Source organism: Rhinatrema bivittatum, chromosome 3 (genome assembly GCF_901001135.1).
Source record: "Rhinatrema bivittatum chromosome 3, aRhiBiv1.1, whole genome shotgun sequence".
Lineage (NCBI taxonomy): Eukaryota > Metazoa > Chordata > Amphibia > Gymnophiona > Rhinatrematidae > Rhinatrema > Rhinatrema bivittatum.
In genome coordinates, this window is record NC_042617.1 from 242,346,244 (window position 1) to 242,365,415 (window position 19,172).

The 19,172-nt window shown below is 45.4% G+C and overlaps 1 protein-coding gene across 8 annotated transcripts in view; it reads right to left on the minus strand.

Moving 5' to 3' along the window:
• The window catches only part of RDH13 (retinol dehydrogenase 13), a 91,331-nt gene that overhangs the window by 38,364 nt on the left and 33,795 nt on the right, over positions 1-19,172 (minus strand). For 5 of the 8 annotated variants that reach the window (XM_029594361.1, XM_029594357.1, XM_029594356.1 and 2 more), the window contains one exon: positions 3,912-4,067. The exons of 1 other annotated variant lie outside the window; for it this stretch is intronic. In XM_029594361.1, the coding sequence (XP_029450221.1) occupies positions 3,912-4,053 (142 nt within the window). In that variant the 5' untranslated portion in view covers positions 4,054-4,067. Of the gene's footprint in view, positions 1-3,911; positions 4,068-7,193; positions 7,307-19,172 lie in introns of all 8 variants that reach the window. 2 more of the 8 variants (XM_029594363.1, XM_029594362.1) reach the window with 2 other exon arrangements.

Genomic DNA, 19,172 nt, shown 5'->3' on the forward strand with positions numbered 1-19,172 from the left:
GAAACACGAGCCGTGTCGGGCCCCAGCCAGTTCGATATCTGAGCTGTTTCTGTCCTGCTACACTAGCCTATTAACCACACTGCCTGGACATTGCAAACACAACACAACAAATAATTTAAAATATCCCTGCAGAGTAACCAATGATTACAACCACTCGGTGACTTACTTATGTACCACCTATATATGGATGGCAATTAGGGCTAAGCAAAGAGAGCCCGCTAAAAATTAATATGAGGTTAACTCTGCAAGGGAAAATTTAAGACTACATGGGAATAGCTAGTTAACATGGGTTTGGATATATGATGCTGTTTTGAATTCATCACATGTTCTTATGTTTGTCATCTGACCTGAACCAAGGCACCTTCCTGTTGCAGGGGGATGCATACATGTCTGGGCTCCCCCGAAGTTGGAATATCCGATTCGCCACCCCCCTGATTCAGGGACAACTGGTGGGATCTGAAGGCTTAACTCAACCTGTCCACCACCACATTCTCCATCCCAGCAAGGTACATGGCCCTGCGCACCATCCGTGAGACAGGGCCCATGACCAGATCTGGACTAATTCCTGACATAGGAGGTATGATCCCATGCTTCTCTGCTTGTTAACATACCGCATGACTTCTTGGTTTTCAGTCTGGAATAGGACAACTATTTTTTTGAGTTGATTTCTGAAAGCCCATAGCATGTACCTGATTGTCCACATGTCCAGGAAGTTGATTTGACAAGAACGTTCCTGAGCGGACCAAAGACCCTGGGTGCCAAGCCCAGAAATCCCCTATTCCAGATTGGAAATTACCTGATACAAGGACAAAAGAGTCCCTGAGAGACAGGGTAACTTGGATGCAATCCTGCAGGCTCCGAGTAGCTTGGTGCCACTGTAACCTCAGGGTCCACTCCTGTGCATGTGCAAGCATGCCAAGGAGTGACATGGATGGTTTCGGTCATGTGGCCCAAAAGCCTCAACGTGCCAGGTTGATCCATCTTGTTGAGTCGAAGCTGACATCCCTTTGGGGTCATCTGGGCACACAAATGGCAACACCGGTCATCATGCAATGTCCCCAGGCATAGGATGCAGACTGCATAAATGCACTGGAGGCATTGGCGAAAGCTGGACATAGCCATGATGGGCGAAATAAAAGGGTAGAAGGAAGGAACGATGGTAGTGGGCGTCGTTGGCTGGCGAGCACCAAAGGAACCGCCATGACAGGGGGAACCAACCACGAAAAGAAACTTACCCAAAATGCCTAAAACACTGGAGACACTATGGGGAGCCACCAAGAGGGACCCAGCAATGGACTGAAGAAAAAGATCGTGAAAAAACGCTAAAAAATGTTTTCCATCAGGTAAAAAACCAAGGGGTAGATTTTAAAAGCCCTGCGCGCCGGCATGCCTATATTGCATAGGCCGCTGATGTGTGCAAAGCCCCGGAATGCACGTAAGTCCCGGGGCTTTGCTTGGGGGGCGTGTCGGGGGGCAGCGTGGAACACCCCGCCCCCGGAATGCCCACAGCGTTCCGGGGGCGGGGCTGTGGGCGTGGTGCTGGCCCGGGGCATTCCGTGGGCGTGGCCGAGGCCTCCGAACCAGCCCCCGGGCTGAGGAATGGCGGGCCGGCAGCCCACCGGCACATGTAACTTTCTTACCAAAGGTAGGGGGGGGGATTTAGTTAGGGCTGGGGGATGGGTTAGGGAGGGGAAGGTAGGGGAAGGTAGGGGAGGGGTCCAGGAAAAAAGTTCCCTCTGAGGCCGCTCCGATTTCGGAGCGGCCTCGGAGGGAACGGAGGCAGGCTGCTCGGCTCAGCGCAAGCAGGTTGCACAATTGTGCACCCCCCCTGTGTGCACCGATCCTGGATTTTATAACATGCGTGCGGCAGCACTCGCATGTTATAAGATCGGGCGTAGATTTGTTCGTGCCGGGTTACACAAACAAATCTATGCCCGCGCATAACTTTAAAAATCTACCCCCAAGTATTCAGAGCTCAATCAAACTGCAAGGTTCACAGTTCCGTGGAAAAAAAAAAAAGAGACTGAAGAGGGACCCCACGTGGATGCGTGATATACAGCATGTTGGGCATGCTCAGTGTGCCTATTCAAAGTTTCTAGAAACTTTGCATAAGTTTTCCACAATCGGGCTTCATCTGATGATGTCACCCATGTGTGAGGACTACCATCTTGCTTGTCCTTGAAGAATACATTGAAATCATCAACTCAGTGTGCTGTGGCAATCGAAAAAGCAAACTGAATGTTAGGAATTATTTGGAAGGGAATTGCAAATAAAATGGTGGATGTCATAATGTCTCTGTATTGTTCCAAGATGAGCCCGCACCTTGAATACTGTGTGCAGTTCTGGTCGCCGCATCTCAAAAAAGATATAGTTGCACTGGAGAACATGCAGAGAAGGGTGACCAAAATGATAAGGGGCATGGAACGGCTCCCCTATGAGGAAAGGCTAAAGAAGTTAGGACTGTTGAGCTTGCAGAAGAGACGTCTGACGAGGGATAAGATAGAGGTCTACAAAATCATGAAAGAACTTTAACAGGTAAAAGTGAAACGGTTATTTACTCTCTCAGATAATAGAAAGACATGGGGGAACTCCACAAAGTTAGCAAGCAGCTCATTTAAAACAAATTGGAGAAAATTCTTTTTCACTCAGCACACAGTTAAGCTCTGGAATTCATTGCCAGAAGATGTGGTTACAGCAGTTAGTGTAACTGGGTTTAAAAAAGGTTTGGATTAAGTTCCCATATTCATAAATTGCTATTAATCAATAAGGAATAGTAGCTTGGGATCTATTTAATGTTTGGGTACTTGCCAGGTACTTTTGACTTGGATTGGCCACTGTTGGACACAGGATGCTGGGCTTGATGGACCCTTGATCTGACCCAGTATAGCATATCTTATTTTCTTATTATGTTCTTATGAAAGCTGAGGAGGTGATATTTATTTATTTATTTCAATTTATATACCGGTATTCAAAATAAATCATACCGGTTTACATTCTAAAACAATAAGATACATCAAAATAAAAACAATAAAACATTCATAAAAATATTCAAATCCAACATAAAATAAAACAGCATCAGTAAAGATACTAACAACAAGTCTCTTCCATAGTTATGTCCTGCACTGCTAGTGAGCCTAAACCCCGTTGGGAGTCTCGCTCTTGTACAGTCATCAGCAGTGCATCATAACTGCAAGTCCACCACCAGGGATTTTTTCAAAGGACATACCAAGGGGAGTCACCCTTTTGAGAATCCTTTGGGAGAGCCAGGCTCAGAATTTTTGCCTGGATGATGGTATTCAATGTGGCTGGCAGTGCTTGATCTCTCTAGTGGTGAGGGTGGTTATTTAAGTGCATTTGGGTGGGTTTTATTTTATTTAATTATGTTATTAGGTAGGCTTAGGTAGGAGTATATTGTTTTTGATGTTTACTCACAGTTTGCAAAGCAGCCGATTTCCAACCCCAAGGGGAGGATGGGTCAGTTTGTAATAGGGAAATTTTGCACACTGATGTTTATTTATGGAGTGGATTTGATAGATATGATTCTTTTTTTCACTCCCCTCCTGAAAATGGGGGTTGTAGTCAGCTCAACTATATCAAGAATTTGTATTTTTAATTAAGTAATATTGATATATTTATGATTTATGTTTATTGAATTATGTTATACTGATGTATTTATTGCCTTTAATTGTGAACTGCTTTGGACTCCTTCCAGAGAAGAAGGCAGAATATAAGCCTAAACAGAAAGACAAAAAAAATCTTTTGTTTCTGGTAAGGTTCTTAAAAATTTTTTTTTCAGTAGTTCGCATCATGGTATTGACAAGTTTTCTGGGTTTTTGCAGTTATTATAAACAACAAACAGCTTCTCTGAAACATCTTACTGTGATTTTAGAAGTATACATATCAATCCTTACCTTCATTTACCTTCTTTGCAAATTTCTTAATACATTTCATAGATGCCAGATCAAGATGCCTGGCAAAAACCGTATGAGACAGGGTTTTCCCTCGAATTTCTTTTGCAGCTGCCTCACATTTATCCATGTCCCGACAAGCCATAATTATCCTGCCTCCTGTAATTCCATTAAAAAGAAAAATGACATGAATACAAAGGCCTTTCAGGCACTGTTAGACATGTCTTTTGTCTGAATGCAATAGTATTTGAATTTTATTTTTAGATATTTCAGTTGAAAGTTAAAACAAAGTCATTAAGATCCCCCTTTTTGTTTCACTTTATGTTGCATTTATGTAGACATATCAATGTTTTCAAAAACACCTCCTACTTTGCTACGCTCATCATCTAGAATTTCAGTAAACCGGGACCCCACGCAGGCATCACATTGATCCAGGAAAAATAAGAATACTGTATGAACAGATAAAGAGAAACTCAGAGGAGGTTTTGAAGACTAAGAGGAGGAGTGACAAAAGTGGTTTGAGCCAGTGGCAGCTCCCATAGACCACTAGAGCTGCCCCCAACTAGTCCACTGACAATGGGGAGAAAAAGAACTCTGCGAATGCTCCATCCATGATTGAAGGCCTCTCCACTCCTGCAGAGCTGGAAAGAAGCAGGAGAAGGCACAGAGGGCCTTGGTGGGAAGGGCCTTGCCCCCTGCTCCAGCACCAGCCTGGCCCAACATGTAGTGGAGAAGGAGAGAAAGGTCATGGCAGCAAAGAGCACCAACCCATGACTCAGCCTGGCTCTGCGGTGAGTAGGAGAGGAACAGAAAAGACAGATCGCTGTGCTGCAAAGACTGAGCCCCAAGCCTTTGTCTCTCTCCTAACCTGGCCCTGCAGCACATTTAGAGCTAGAGGAGCAGGAGTGGCCAAGTCCAGATGGCAACAGAAATAGGAAGCCGCCCCGCCCCCCCTTCTGATGCTAGTGGAGCAGGAAACAGCACAGCTAGCAGCAGAAAGAGCAACGCAGTGGGGGAGGAGATCAGTCCCATCATAGCTAGCAGCAGAACGAGCACAGCAGAAGGAGGAGTGGAGGCACAGAACTGCAGACTAACTTTGAGCCCGGGTTGGATCTCTGGACTGACTTTGGATTAGACTTCTGGCTTGACCTCGTATTGAACCTCAATGCCTTTTGACCTCTGCCTGCCACTGACCACTGCCTGAACCACAACACCAAGTGAACTCCGCCTGCTCCGCAAACTCCGCCCACACCACTGCTCGTCCTGACTCCTTTGTCTTCTCTGTGCTGGCCTGCAACTTCTTCTACCCAACAGATCTGCACCTCGACAGAGGCCCACGCGTAAGTCCAGGTGGCCCTGGCATTTTGTCTTAGCTATTGTGAATGGGAGTCAGGACCAGTGCAATTTGAGTGGGGGAAAGGGAAGGGAGAAGGAACTAAGGATGATAGGTTGGAGGTGAAGGGGTAATGGAACAGGTAAAGCTCGGCAGCAGCAGTAGAAGCTTAACTATGCGCTAAGTGAAAAAGAATTTCTTTGATTTGTTTTAAATGAACTACTTGCTAACTTCATGGAGTGCTCTCTAGTCCTTCTATTATCTGAGAAAATAAATAACTGATTCACATTAACTTGTTCAAGTCCTTTCATGATTTTGTAGACTTCTATCATACCCTCCCTCAGTCGTCTTTTCTCCAAACTGAACAGCCCTAATTTCTTTAGTCTTTTTGCAATGCGGTGACTAGAACTGCACACAGTGTTCAAGGTGCGTTCTCACCATGGAGCGATACAGAGGCATTATGACATCCTCCGTTTTATATTCCATTCTTTTCTTAATAATTCCTAACATTGTTTGCTTTTTTGATCGCCACAGCACACTGGGCTGACTGATTTCAATGTATTATCCACTATGACTCCTAGATCTCTTTCCTGGGTGGTAGCTCCTAATATGGAACCTAACATTGCGTAACTACAGCACAGCAAGGGTTATTTTTCCCTATGTGCAACACCTTGCATTTATCCACATTAAATTTCATCTGCCATTAGCCTTTCCTATCCACTCCCTGGTGGGTAAGGTTTGCATGCAGGGAATATTTTGGGCTTAAACAGACTTTAATTTGTAGAAAGCCTGGTGAGAACCTGTGCACCACCTGTGCACAGGATAGGGAAAATCTGCCCCTCTTCACCCTCAACAAGGATAGAGGAAAGTGGTGACCCGATGCCAGAACCTTAGGTGGTAACTTTATTTTGAAAAGATCTGGGAGGAAGTGTTTAGCTGCCCCTCATCCTACCCATCCAAAGGATATTGGAGCTGCTGTTCCCGCTGTATTCTTCCCATAAGGGATCCAGGTACAAAGAGAGTCTAAGGGAACTGCTAACTTTAACAAACTAATTGCAAATAGTGAGGACACCACCCACAGGAGTCTTTGCCCCTGGGGAGAGAGAGTATCTAGGCTCTCTGTGCAGAGACAGGACAGTTACATTTTACCAGTTTGGAAGGGGTTTCCCGCTCACCAAGGGAATCTTTGCCCACCTGGGGACTCTATTTTTCCACGCTTTGGAGCATAGAAGTTCCCTTGCCTGGAAATATTCCTGCACAAATGGAGGAAAGATTGTAAAAACCACACCTGAGAATTCTGTGGTGCTGCAGTTTGAGTTAATTTTGCCATAAGTCAACCATGATTTCAACAGTAAATATTTTATTTGTGGACACTAACTCAGTGACTCCAGAGTATTTCTTTGGCACCTACTGCACTCACCATGAGGACAAGTCCCCTCCCCCAAGGGAACACAGAGGAAAAAGAGCTGTATATAAAGGACACCCCTGATACTCTGGGCCATGAAAGTAGAACTCCCCCCCCCCCCCCCCAACATAGGACCCCGACTGGAGGAAAGGGAAACATGTTTCAGCTAGCCAGGAGTAAATCCAACCCCGAACCAAAAATAAAAACTTTTATGGCCCCACTGGAGCAGAGGAAGCTCTCCAGGATGGGATTACACAGAGAAATCAAGTTTCAAATCTCACTTCTCCCACTGGCACTCCTTGAAACCTTGAGCAAGTCACTGCCTCAGGTATCTAGTGAGATTGTAAGCTCTTTGTAAACTGATTGTAAGCTGGTAATGTTGCAAGCTGCCTTGAGCATAGTTTGGAAACGTGGGCTAAAAGTCTAAAAAAAATAACATATTAAACAGGTATAAACACAGTAAAAGAGCGTACTCTAGAAAGGCAAGTAACAACTTGGAATAATAAAATAAATAATGCCTCAAATATAATTGTGAAGGTCACGGTACCTAAAATGCATCCTCCATCCTCTCTCTCTCTCTCCTCCTGGCTCTCTGGATATGTCCTTTATCTTGGACACCTGAAATAATCAAGGTAGAGGTGCCTATATATTCTTCTCCTCCTAGTGAAAAGAGAGGTGCAGTTCACTCCTTTTCCTTCTGCCAGACTTATTTATTTATTTAAAAGTTTTTATGTACCGCACTAGGGGTAGTAGTCTATCCATCTTAGCGGTTTACATATTAAAACATACATAATATCAAAGACATACAATAAAATACAAACTTTACAATTACTTTACAACTGATTATCAATAGTGTCAGGCATTATAAGAAGCAGAGGTGAGATATTCATTCAGATATGTTGTAAGCGCAAGTGAATAAGTACGTTTTTAATGCTTTTTTGAAGTCATTACGGTTTTCTGTTAATCGAATATACTCAGGAATTGAGTTACATATAGTAGGACCTGCAATGGAAAAAGCTCGTTTTCTGGTTAACGTCAAACCTGCAGATTTTATAGTAGGTTATATAATAAATTATGAATTGTAGTCAGAATTTTGTAGGAAATACAGAATGGAATTGGAAGCCAATGTAAATGATATAGTAATGGTGTAATATGGTCCCTACGTGAAGCATTGCATAGCATTTTGGCTGTTGCATTCTGGACAAGTTGTAAAGGTTGTAATGACGATTGAGGCAGACCGAGGTATAATGCGTTACAATAATCTAAGGTAGTCAAAATCAGAGCCTAGGTCACAAGACGGAAGTCATGTGGTAGCAATAGTGGTTTGAGTTTTTTCAACATATGTATTTTGAAAAATGATTTTTTTGGATAGTGATAGGTGAGAATCTATGATCCATTCCCAAATTTTTTGCATGTGGTTTGATAGGAATATTTTGATTTTCAAATGTGAAAAACTGAGGTGGTTGATAAAGTGAATAAGAACATAAGAACATAAGATGACGTACGAGGAGAGATTGAAGAATCTAAATATGTACACCCTGGAGGAAAGGAGGAGCAGAGGCGATATGATACAGACTTTCAGATACTTGAAAGGTTTTAATGATCCAAAGACAACGACAAACCTTTTCCGTAGGAAAAAAATCAGCAGAACCAGGGGTCACAATTTGAAGCTCCAGGGAGGAAGATTCAGAACCAATGTTAGGAAGTATTTCTTCACGGAGAGGGTGGTGGATGCCTGGAATGCCCTTCCGGAGGATGTGGTGAAGACCAGAACTGTGAAGGACTTCAAAGGGGCGTGGGATAAACACTGTGGATCCATAAAGTCAAGAGGCCGCCAATGAAGAGTGGGTGACTCGCCAGAATGATGGCTACTGCCTGGAGACAATACCCTTATTCAATAAACGTACACATGCTTACTGTGACTCCAACATCATTCTAGCTTCAACAGCAAGAGGAAATGTGGAATAAAGGATCTGCACTCACAAAGGGGGGAGTAGCTGGCTTGTTACGGCAGTTACTACCCCAAACCAAATAAGCCTGTTACTTCAATTTCTATGCATATACAGCATAGTTCTCTGCTTCAACGGCAGGGAAGAAGAAAAAACTGATACTACACACATCCAGCAGAGCTCTCTGCTTCAACGGCAGGGGAGAAGAAAAAAGGGTTCGCACTCACAAAGCGGGGAGTAGCTGGCTTGTTACGGCGGTTACTACCCCAAACCAAATGTGCCTGATACTTCACTTTCGATGCATATCCAGCATGGCTCTCTGCTTCAACAGCATGGGAGAAGAATAAACTGATACTTCAAGCATATCCAGCATAGCTCCCTGCTTCAACGGCAGGGGAGAAGAAAAACAACCAATAAGGGCTGTATAACATAGTCTGAGTAAAACAAATAAGCATGGGTGTAGCTTGCTTATTGCGGCGGTTACTACCCCTACTACCCCTAACTTATCAGCTAGATATTCACTTGGATGCAGCTCCATCACTGCTTTCTACATTAATGGTGGGGGTGGAAGGGAAATAGAACCAAGAGCTAAGAGAAACAGATAAGTATGAGAGAAAAAAGTGTGTGAAGCTTGCTGGGCAGACTGGATGGGCCATTTGGTCTTCTTCTGCCGTCATTTCTATGTTTCTATGTTTCTATGTAAGAAAATGCCATACTGGGTCAGACCAAGGGTCCATCAAGCCCAGCATCCTGTTTCCAACAGTGGCCAATCCAGGCCATAAGAACCTGGCAAGTACCCAAAAAAAGTCTATTCCATGTTACCATTGCTAATGGCAGTGGCTATTCTCTAAGGCAGTGGTTCTCAACCTTTCTAATGCCGTGACCCCGCAATACAGTTCCTCATGTTGCGGTGACCCCTCGCCCCGCCCTCGCCCCGTGAGGGTGGGGTGAGGGCGGGGCTTTGGTCATATGGGGGCGGGGTTATGGATGGGATTGGATTTTAGTGCACACTTATCATTTAATTATGACATTTATAATGTGAATGTAACTCAACTCACCATAGGTTCTCACATGCATGGCACACTGACCCATGATCGTCACGGGGCTAGATGTAAAAGTACAGTTTGTATCCACAGGAACCCCCCTGACCCACAATAATGGATGTAAAGCAGAATTATGACATTCCCCATACAACTCACCCTACAAAAAAGATATTCTGGTTCTAGTGACATCTCAGTAACAGCAACTCAAACTCCTTCTATTTCCAGGCTCAATAGCCCTACTTATGAAAAGACAGCAGTTTACCACCAATGCATGTCCTCTGAGAAAACACAACAAATAAGACCGATACAAACGCTTACATGCTAGCAAAATATCTCCTCTCGGTAACAGACACAGAACCGACCTAACATACTCCCAGGATCTGTAGTAATGCACATAAACAAATCCGCACAAAGTTACACCTGTATTATGGAATCCACTCAAACAGGAGCAACCCTATCTATGAAAAGGCAACACTACAAATATTAAATCAGGTTCTAAAAACCAATACACCTCTTATTAGGAAAACAGAACTAGCAAGCAGCTATATATCCCCACACAGAAATAATTGTAAAACTATACTAATAAGCAGAATAAATGTTTCAAAACAGCTATGAACATCCAACAATTAAAAACTCATAAAAACTATTAACATTCTCCAAACACCAATAAAATATTTCAAAAAAGCAGACATCACACAATTAAAATGGCAGTCAAGAAAAATAAACTTAAAAAGCCACCTTTACTTACCCCCTCCAGCAGCTCTCCTACTCCCCTTCCCTGCAGGCCGTGGCACTCACCAGAAGCAGCAGTAGAAGCTAAGCTCTATACTTATGGTCCTCTTCCTTAGTGCCCATGTCTCTCACACACACACACCATACCAGTCATGCCCCCATGACCAGTTTCTGTCTCTCACACACCAATCATCTCCCAAACAGTCTTTGGCACACACACACCAGTCACCTTCCTGAACAGTTTCTCTCATGCCATACACACACACACACAGAGGCTTCCCACTCCCGTGTTCTACTTACATATACGGGCTTCTCACTCTCATAATCACTTTCTCACACACACACACACACACCAGTCATCTTCCTGAACAGTTTCTCTCATGCCATACACACACACACACACAGGCTTCCCACTCCCGTGTTCTACTTACATATATGGGCTTCTCACTCTCATAATCACTTTCTCTGTCTCTCTCTCTCTCTCACACACACACACACACTCACTCACTCACCAGTCTCTCACTCCCATGCTTGTTCTCTCCATGTGCACAGGCTTCTCATTCCCTGAATCACATTCTCTCATATTCACACACACACACCAGTCTTTTTCTCTCACACGCACCATCACCTTACCAAGCAGTCTCTCTCTCTCATGCATGCACACTCACCCAGGTTTCTCACTCCCATGCTTTCTTTCACCCCCACAACACCAGGCTTCTTACGCCCATGCTTTCTCACATACCCAGACTTCTCACTTCCATGCTTTTCTCTCTCTCACACACACACATCAGTCACCTCCCTGACTAATGTCTCACACTCTCACATACACATCAGTCATCTCCCTGAGCAATCACTTTCATTGTCTCTCACATACACACACACATCAGCTCTCTGACCAGTCAATCACACAGGCTGGCTGGCTGCTTCTCTCTCTTTCTCTCACTCACTTCCTTCCCCCCCCGAGCACAAATGGGAGCTGCAGAGGCCTCCGCTGGCCAAGAAAGAAGAATCCCATCGGCCGCGGGAGGCTCATGCTGCTGTCTCCTTTCTCCATTACCGGCTGCTTCTATTGCTCGAGGACCGATGCTGCAGCCGCTGCTGCTACTTTTTCGCGCGGCGCGGCTCTCTCTCCTTCCCGCGCACCACGATTCACTTCCTGTTCCGGGTCACGGGAGGGGGGGGGGGGCCAGGCGCAGGAAGAAGAAAAGGCCCAGCCACGGGTGCACAGCTTCTTCTAGCGCCGCTGCCGTTCCCGCTGGGCTTGAACGTGCTGACAGCCCGGCGGCAACGGCAGCGGGAGAGACCGGGAGCGCGCGACACAAGGCGACCCCTGTGTTTTGGGCGTTCGACCCCCGCCGGGGTCGCGACCCATAGGTTGAGAACCGCTGCTCTAAGGGGTAGATTTTCAAATAGCGCGCATAGGCGTACTTTTGTTGGCGCTCCAGGCGCCAACAAAAGTACGCTGGATTTTAGTAGATACGCGCGGAGCCGCGCGTATCCGCTAAAATCCGGGATCGGCGCGTGCAAGGCTATCGATTTTGTATAGCCGGCGTGCGCCGAGCCGCGCAGCCTACCCCCGTTCCCTCCGAGGCCGCTCCGAAATCGGAGCGGCCTCAGAGGGAACTTCCTTTTGCTCTCCCCTCACCTTCCCCTCCCTTCCCCTACCTAACCCACCCACCCGGCCCTGTCTAAGCCCCCCCCTTACCTTTGTCGGGGGATTTACGCCTCCCAGAGGGAGGCGTAAATCCCCGCACGCCAGCGGGCCTCTTGCGCGCTGGGACGCGACCTGGGGACGGGTACGGAGGGCGCGGCCACGCCCCCAGACCGCCCCGGGCCGTAGCCACGCCCCCATACCCGCCCCCAAAACGCTGCCGACACGCCCCCTAAACGCCGCGACGACCGGGCCCGCCCCCAACACGCCCCCCTCGGAGAACCCTGGGACTTACGCGAGTCCCGGGGCTCTGCGCGCGCCGGTAGGCCTATGTAAAATAGGCTCACCGGCGCGCAGGGCCCTGCTCGCCTAAATCCGCCCGGTTTTGGGCGGATTTAGGCGAGCAGGGCTCTGAAAATCCGCCCCTAAGTGAACTTAATAGCAGGTAATGGACTTCTCCTCCAAGAACTTATCCAATCCTTTTTTAAACACAGCTATACTAACTGCACTAACCACATCATCTGGCAACAAATTCCTGAGTTTAATGTGCGTTGAGTAAAAAAGAACTTTCTCCGATTAGTTTTAAATGTGCCCCATGCTAACTTCATGGAGTGCCCCCTAGTCTTTCTACTATCCGAAAGAGTAAATAACCGATTCACATCTACCCGTTCTAGACCTCTCATGATTTTAAACACCTCTATCATATCCCCCCTCAGTCGTCTCTTCTCCAGGCTGAAAAGTCCTAACCTCTTTAGTCTTTCCTCATAGGGGAGCTGTTCCATTCCCCTTATTTTGGTAGCCCTTCTCTGTACCTTCTCCATCGCAATTATATCTTTTTTGAGATGCGGCGACCAAAATTGTACACAGTATTCAAGGTGCAGTCTCACCATGGAGCGATACAGAGGCATTATGACATTTTCCGTTTTATTCACCATTCCCTTTCTAATAATTCCCAACATTCTGTTTGCTTTTTTGACTGCCGCAGCACACTGAATCGACGATTTCAATGTGTTATCCACTTGGGGGGGGGGGGGGGACACGGAGTATCCAAGACAATGGTATGTCTTGGATACTCTCTGATGATGTGGATCCATAAAATCAAGAGGCCGTCAATAACGAGTGGGTGGCTCGCCAGAATGACGGCTACTGCCTGGAGATAATAACCTTATTCAATAAACATACACATGGTTACTGTGACTCCAACATCGCTCTAAGCTACAACAGCAAGAGGAAATGTGGAAAAAAGGATTCGCACTCACAAAGTGGGGAGTAGCTGGCTTGTTACGGCGGTTACTACCCCAAACCAAATAAGCCTGATACTTCACTTTCAATGCATATCCAGCATAGCTCTCTGCTTCAACGGCAGGGGAGAAGAAAAACTGATACTTCACGCATATCCAGCATAGCTCTCTGCTTCAACGGCAGGGGAGAAGAAAAAACTGATACTTCACGCATATCCAGCATAGCTCTCTGCTTCAACAGCAGGGGAGAAGAAAAAAGGATTCGCACTCACAAAGCGGGGAGTAGCTGGCTTGTTACGGCGGTTACTACCCCAAACCAAATAAGCCTGATACTTCACTTTCAATGCATATCCTGCTTCAACGGCAGGGGAGAAGAAAAACTGATACTTCACGCATATCCAGCATAGCTCTCTGCTTCAACGGCAGGGGAGAAGAAAAACTGATACTACACGCATATCCAGCATAGCTCCCTGCTTCAACGGCAGGGGAGAAGAAAAACAACCAATAAGGGCTGAATAACACAGTCTGGGTAAAACAAATAAGCATGGGTGTAGCTTGCTTATTGCGGCGGTTACTTCCCCTACTACCCATAACTAATCAAGCTTGATATTTCACTTGGTTGCAGCTCCATCACTGCTCTCTACATTAATGGTGGGGGTGGAAGGGAAATAGAACCAAAGAGCTAAGAGAAACAGATAAGTATGAGAAAAAAAAAATGTGAAGCTTGCTGGGCAGACTGGATGGGCCGTTTGGTCTTCTTCTGCCGTCATTTCTATCTATGTTTCTATGCCAACTCAGCCGTTTCATCCTGGCACCAAATCACCAGTGATATAGCAAATAAGCTCTGCCCTCTACTTTCTAAAGAAATCTCCTCAGAGAAGAAAGATAAAAAACCTTGGTACACTCCTGAGCTTAGAAATATGAAATCTGAGCTACGTAAAACAGAAAAGAAATGGCATAGATACCAATCCACATCACTACTTTCAAAATTCCCATCACTTCTACACGAATACCGTAAAACCACAGACAAAGCTAAGAAAGACTACTATGCGTCAAGGATCCATAATTACCAGTTCAACCCACGTGCTCTTTTCTAATATGTATCTAGCTTCATCACCCCCCTAGCAAATATTAATGCAGAAAACGAGGATAAGAACAAATGTGAGAAGCTAGCCGCTTACTTTCACGACAAAATTGTACACTTATGGCAAGCTTTAATACCTTGCCCTCTACCACCATTGCTACAAATACCAACACACACATTAACTCCCCCACACACTATCCATATCAAACCCTACATCACTCAGCTACCCTTACAAACTTTGAAACCACGAGTGCAATAGAAATCGAAGCAATCCTCAAGAAGATCAAACCAGCAATGCACCCCTTTGATATCATGCCTACAAACACTCTCCTTTCTATTCCTACAATGATAGCCAAACCGATCTCGGATATTATCAACAAATCTAACACCACTGGACTGGTACCTACACAACTTAAACATGCCATAATAAAGCAGACTCTCAAGAAATTGGATTTGGACCCCACTGAACCTTCTAACTTTCGCCCAGTCTCAAACCTCCCTTTTCTATCTAAAATAGAAAAAATCATCAACAAGCAACTTACAGAATTTCTAGATGAAAATCAACTACTCTACCCCTCCCAGTATGGATTCCGCAAGTACCATAGCACTGAAACCCTCCTACTATCACTCTCAGAAACCATACTAAAAGCCCTTGACACTGGTCACTCTTACATTCTAGCGCTACTTGACATTTCTTCTGCATTTGATACTGTTAACCACAATACCCTTATCACCCGCCTCGCTCAGATTGGCATTGCTGGCTCCGCTCATTTCTGAGTGATAGGAAATACAGTGTAAAAATTGGCCGCCACGAATCTAAACCCAAAAAACTGCAACAAGGAGTACCTCAAGGTTCCTCTCTTTCTTCAACTCTATTCAATATCTACCTCACCCCCCTTTGTCAACTCTTGAATAAACTAGGTTTCCTGTACTTCATATACGCAGATGACGTGCAAATCCTCATCCCCATTAAAGACTCCCTACCTAATGCCCTGAAAATCTGGGATGCTGCTCTTACAGAAATAAAGAACCTACTCACGGAAAACTTCCTGGCAATAAACATTACCAAAACAGAACTAATCATCACTCCACAGAACAATGCTTCCCTCAACTCTTTTCATACGTCACAAACCAGCCCACTCATGATACAGCAGGTACGCAGCCTCGGCATATTCATTGACAACCATTTCTCATTAAAAAAATTCATATCGGCCACAGTCAAAAATGGATTCTTCAAACTACATACGCTAAAAAGAATTAAATCTCTTCTACACCCTCATGACTTCCGAACAGTCCTACAAGCCACAATACTATCAAAACTCGACTACTGCAACTCGATCCTCCTAGGACTGCCTAAACATTCGCTACAACCGTTACAGATGCTACAAAATGCAGCTGCCCGCATACTCACCAATGCACACCGCCACGAACACATCACACCTGCCCTACAATCCCTGCACTGGCTACCTGTAGCATCCAGGATATTGTACAATGTACTTACTCTCATTCACAAGTCTATCTATAACCAAGATATGCAATGGTTCTCTGATCATTTCACATTTCACAAATCAAATAGACCAACAAGAACAATTCACCAAGCCAAACTCCCACTCTCAAGCATGTCTCGACGAGAGAACGCTCATTTACTATTGCAGGAACCAACATTTGGAATAAAATGCCCTCTGACCTGCGCCAGGAGCCCTGCCATAAGAAGTTTAAACAAAACCTCAAAACCTGGCTATTTAAACAAGCTTACCCATAATAGGAATTTTCTTTATCTGAACTGCCAATCACTCCATCCCCTCTGTTATCCCCTTTACCTCAATAATTTCTCCCACTGGCAGTCCTTTGTAATCTATATATGTGTCCCCTAATATACAATAACATACTTCAAATAGAATGCAATTTTGACTCACCTTACTACTATTGTTTGAAAATACCTAATTATTAATACTTACCTTCTACATTACTACCTATTTCAGGCTTGTTTAATTTGTACTATATGTTTCTATCATACATTGACTTATTTGTACTTGTTTTGTTCTATGGTCATTAGACTGTAAAGCTAGTTGCTGAATTATTGTTTATTGTAAACAGAGGTGATGTTTATAACGTGCCGCGGTATATAAAAAAGTTCTAAATAAATAAATAATGTGCTACCGGGAAGCAGGAGAACTAGCCACACTGGACTACTATAACTGCCTGGGTATCAGAGGGGTCCTCCTTGTGGACTGGCAGCGCAAGTGAGGAAGATGAGGTGATAGTGGGTGACCAGCAGTGTTTTCTTAAAGCTGCGCACAGGAGCACACAATGTTTGATGCTTCAGCTCACAAAGTTTTAAATTTAGCGCACAACTGCCTGAGCTAGCTCACAGCCCTGCATTGCCGGGAAAAGCAGCAACAACACCTCCCTTGTTTTGTGCAAGGGCTGGGGAGGTGAAGGCATTCTCCCCTAAGCCCTGGAGAACCCTTTCAGGAACTCACCTGTGCCTCCATCTAAGAAGAGAAGTCATGTCTGTATCTCTTTGCCCATTTGTGGGCATCCTGCAGGAACAGTGGAGACCCAGGGCCGGTTCAAGGGTATTAGGCGCCCTAGGCGAAACGTCAGCTATGCCGCCCCGCCTCCACACACAATTAACTTACATTGTGCATTAATGAAAATAACGAAGTCTGTATTTATAACAGAACACTTACCGTATTTTTCGCTCCATAAGACGCACTTTTTTTCCCCCAAAAATGGGGAGAAAATGTGGGTGCGTCTTATGGAGCGAATGTAGCAGCTCTCCCTCTCGCGCGCCGTCCCCCGCCTCCTCCCAACTCCGCCCAATCAGCATGGTGGTGTAGGCGTGTGTATTCTGCCGGCGGAACTTGAGCTCCCTGCCGGTCTGCTGTTCCCGCGGTGCAGCTTGCTGCGAGGGTCGCCGCGGCGCAGGTCAGACATCACCTGTTTGACCTGCATGGGCTACGGAGGCCCTTCCAGTTCAGACGGCTGGCATTTGACCTGCGCCGCAGCGACCCTCGCAGCAAGCTGCACCGCGGGAACAGCAGACCGGCAGGGATCTGTTTGAACTGGAGGGGACTCCGTAGCCCACGCGGTTTAAACAGGTGATGACTGACCTGCGCCACGCCGATCTTGCAGTGAGATGCACCCGGAACCGGCAGGGAGCTCGGGCTCTGCCGTCGGAGGCTCTCACTTGCAGTCCAAAGTAAGAACTTCACTCGTTGTGGTTTGGATGTATTGGAGGGTCATGGGGGTGGTATACTGCCTAGGATGGAGGACACATGACACAGACCAGCAAATATAATTACTGCCTGTGCTGATTAAGTGACTACCTGTTGAAATATTAGGAGCAATTGCTCTCCTAATCAATGTAATATAGCCCTGACTATTTATTATTGAACTCTGGAGCAGTCATGAAAGTTTAAAATAACTGGTGTGAGAGAGATGTGTATGAGGGAGAGTCTGAGTGTGTGATTGTCTGTGGGTATGTGTATAAGTGAAGAGAGCTAGTGAATGTGAAAGAGCCTATGTATGTATGTGAGGGACAGAAAACCAGTGAGTGTGAGTACCTGTGTGGATGTTCTCTGCCTTACTATAAAAAAACAAAACAAAAAAAAATCCCACGGACGGCCACCAGGGGGGAGCTCCGTACAGAGCCCATCATGGGGACAGAATTTTTTTTTTCTTAATTTCCTCCTCTAAATCCTAGGTGCGTCCTATGGTCAGGTGCGTCTTATAGTGCGAAAAATACGGTATTTGACATTTTTATGCCATGTAAACCATTGAGATGATTTGTCTTATCGACGGTATAGAAACTCTTTTATAAATAAATAAATAAATAAAAATAAATAAAATAAACATAAACCAAAGCTATACTTGTTGCTCAAACAAAAAAAGCAGACACATCACATAATATTAAATAATTAAAATGGCAGTCAATCAAGAAAAATAAACTTAAAAAGCCATCTTTACTTACCCCCTCCAGCAGCTCTCTTACTCCTCTTCCATGCAGGCTGTAGTACACACCAGAAGCAGCAGTAGTGGCTAAGCTCTATACTCATGGTCCTCTTCCTTAGGGCCCATGTCTCTCACACACACACCATATCAGTCATGCCCCCATGACCAGTTTCTGTCTCTCACACACCAATCACCTCCCAAACAGTCTTTGACAAACACACCAGTCACCTTCCTGAACAGTTTCTCTCATGCCATACACACACAGGCTTCCCACACCCGTGTTCCACTTACATATATGGGCTTCTCACTCTCATAATCACTTTCTCTTTCTCACACACACTCACCAGTCTCTCACTCCCATGCTTGTTCTCTCCACATGCACAGGCTTCTCATTCCCATAATCACTTTCTCTTTCTCACACACATACCCAGAGTTCTCACTTCCATGCTTTTTCTCTCTTTCACACACACACACACACATCAGTCACATCCCTGACTGTCTCACACTCTCACACATCAGTCATCTCTCTGAGCAGTCACTTTCATTGTCTCTCACATATACACATACATCAGCTCTCTGACCAGTTTCTCTCAATCACACACACATGCTCTCGATCAAATACATTCTCTCACTTACACACAGGCTCTCAATCACACACAGGCTAGCTGGCTGCTTCTCTCTTTCTCTCACTCACTTTCCCCCCCCCCCCCGAGAACAAATGGTAGCTGCCGCAGCCTCCTCCAGCCCCCACAGGCCAAGAAGGAAGAATCCCATCGGCCGCAGGAGGCTCGTGCTGCTGACTCCTTTTCCGATTACCGGCTGCTTCAATTGCTCAGGGGCCGATGCTGCTGTCGCCGCTATTTTTTTCA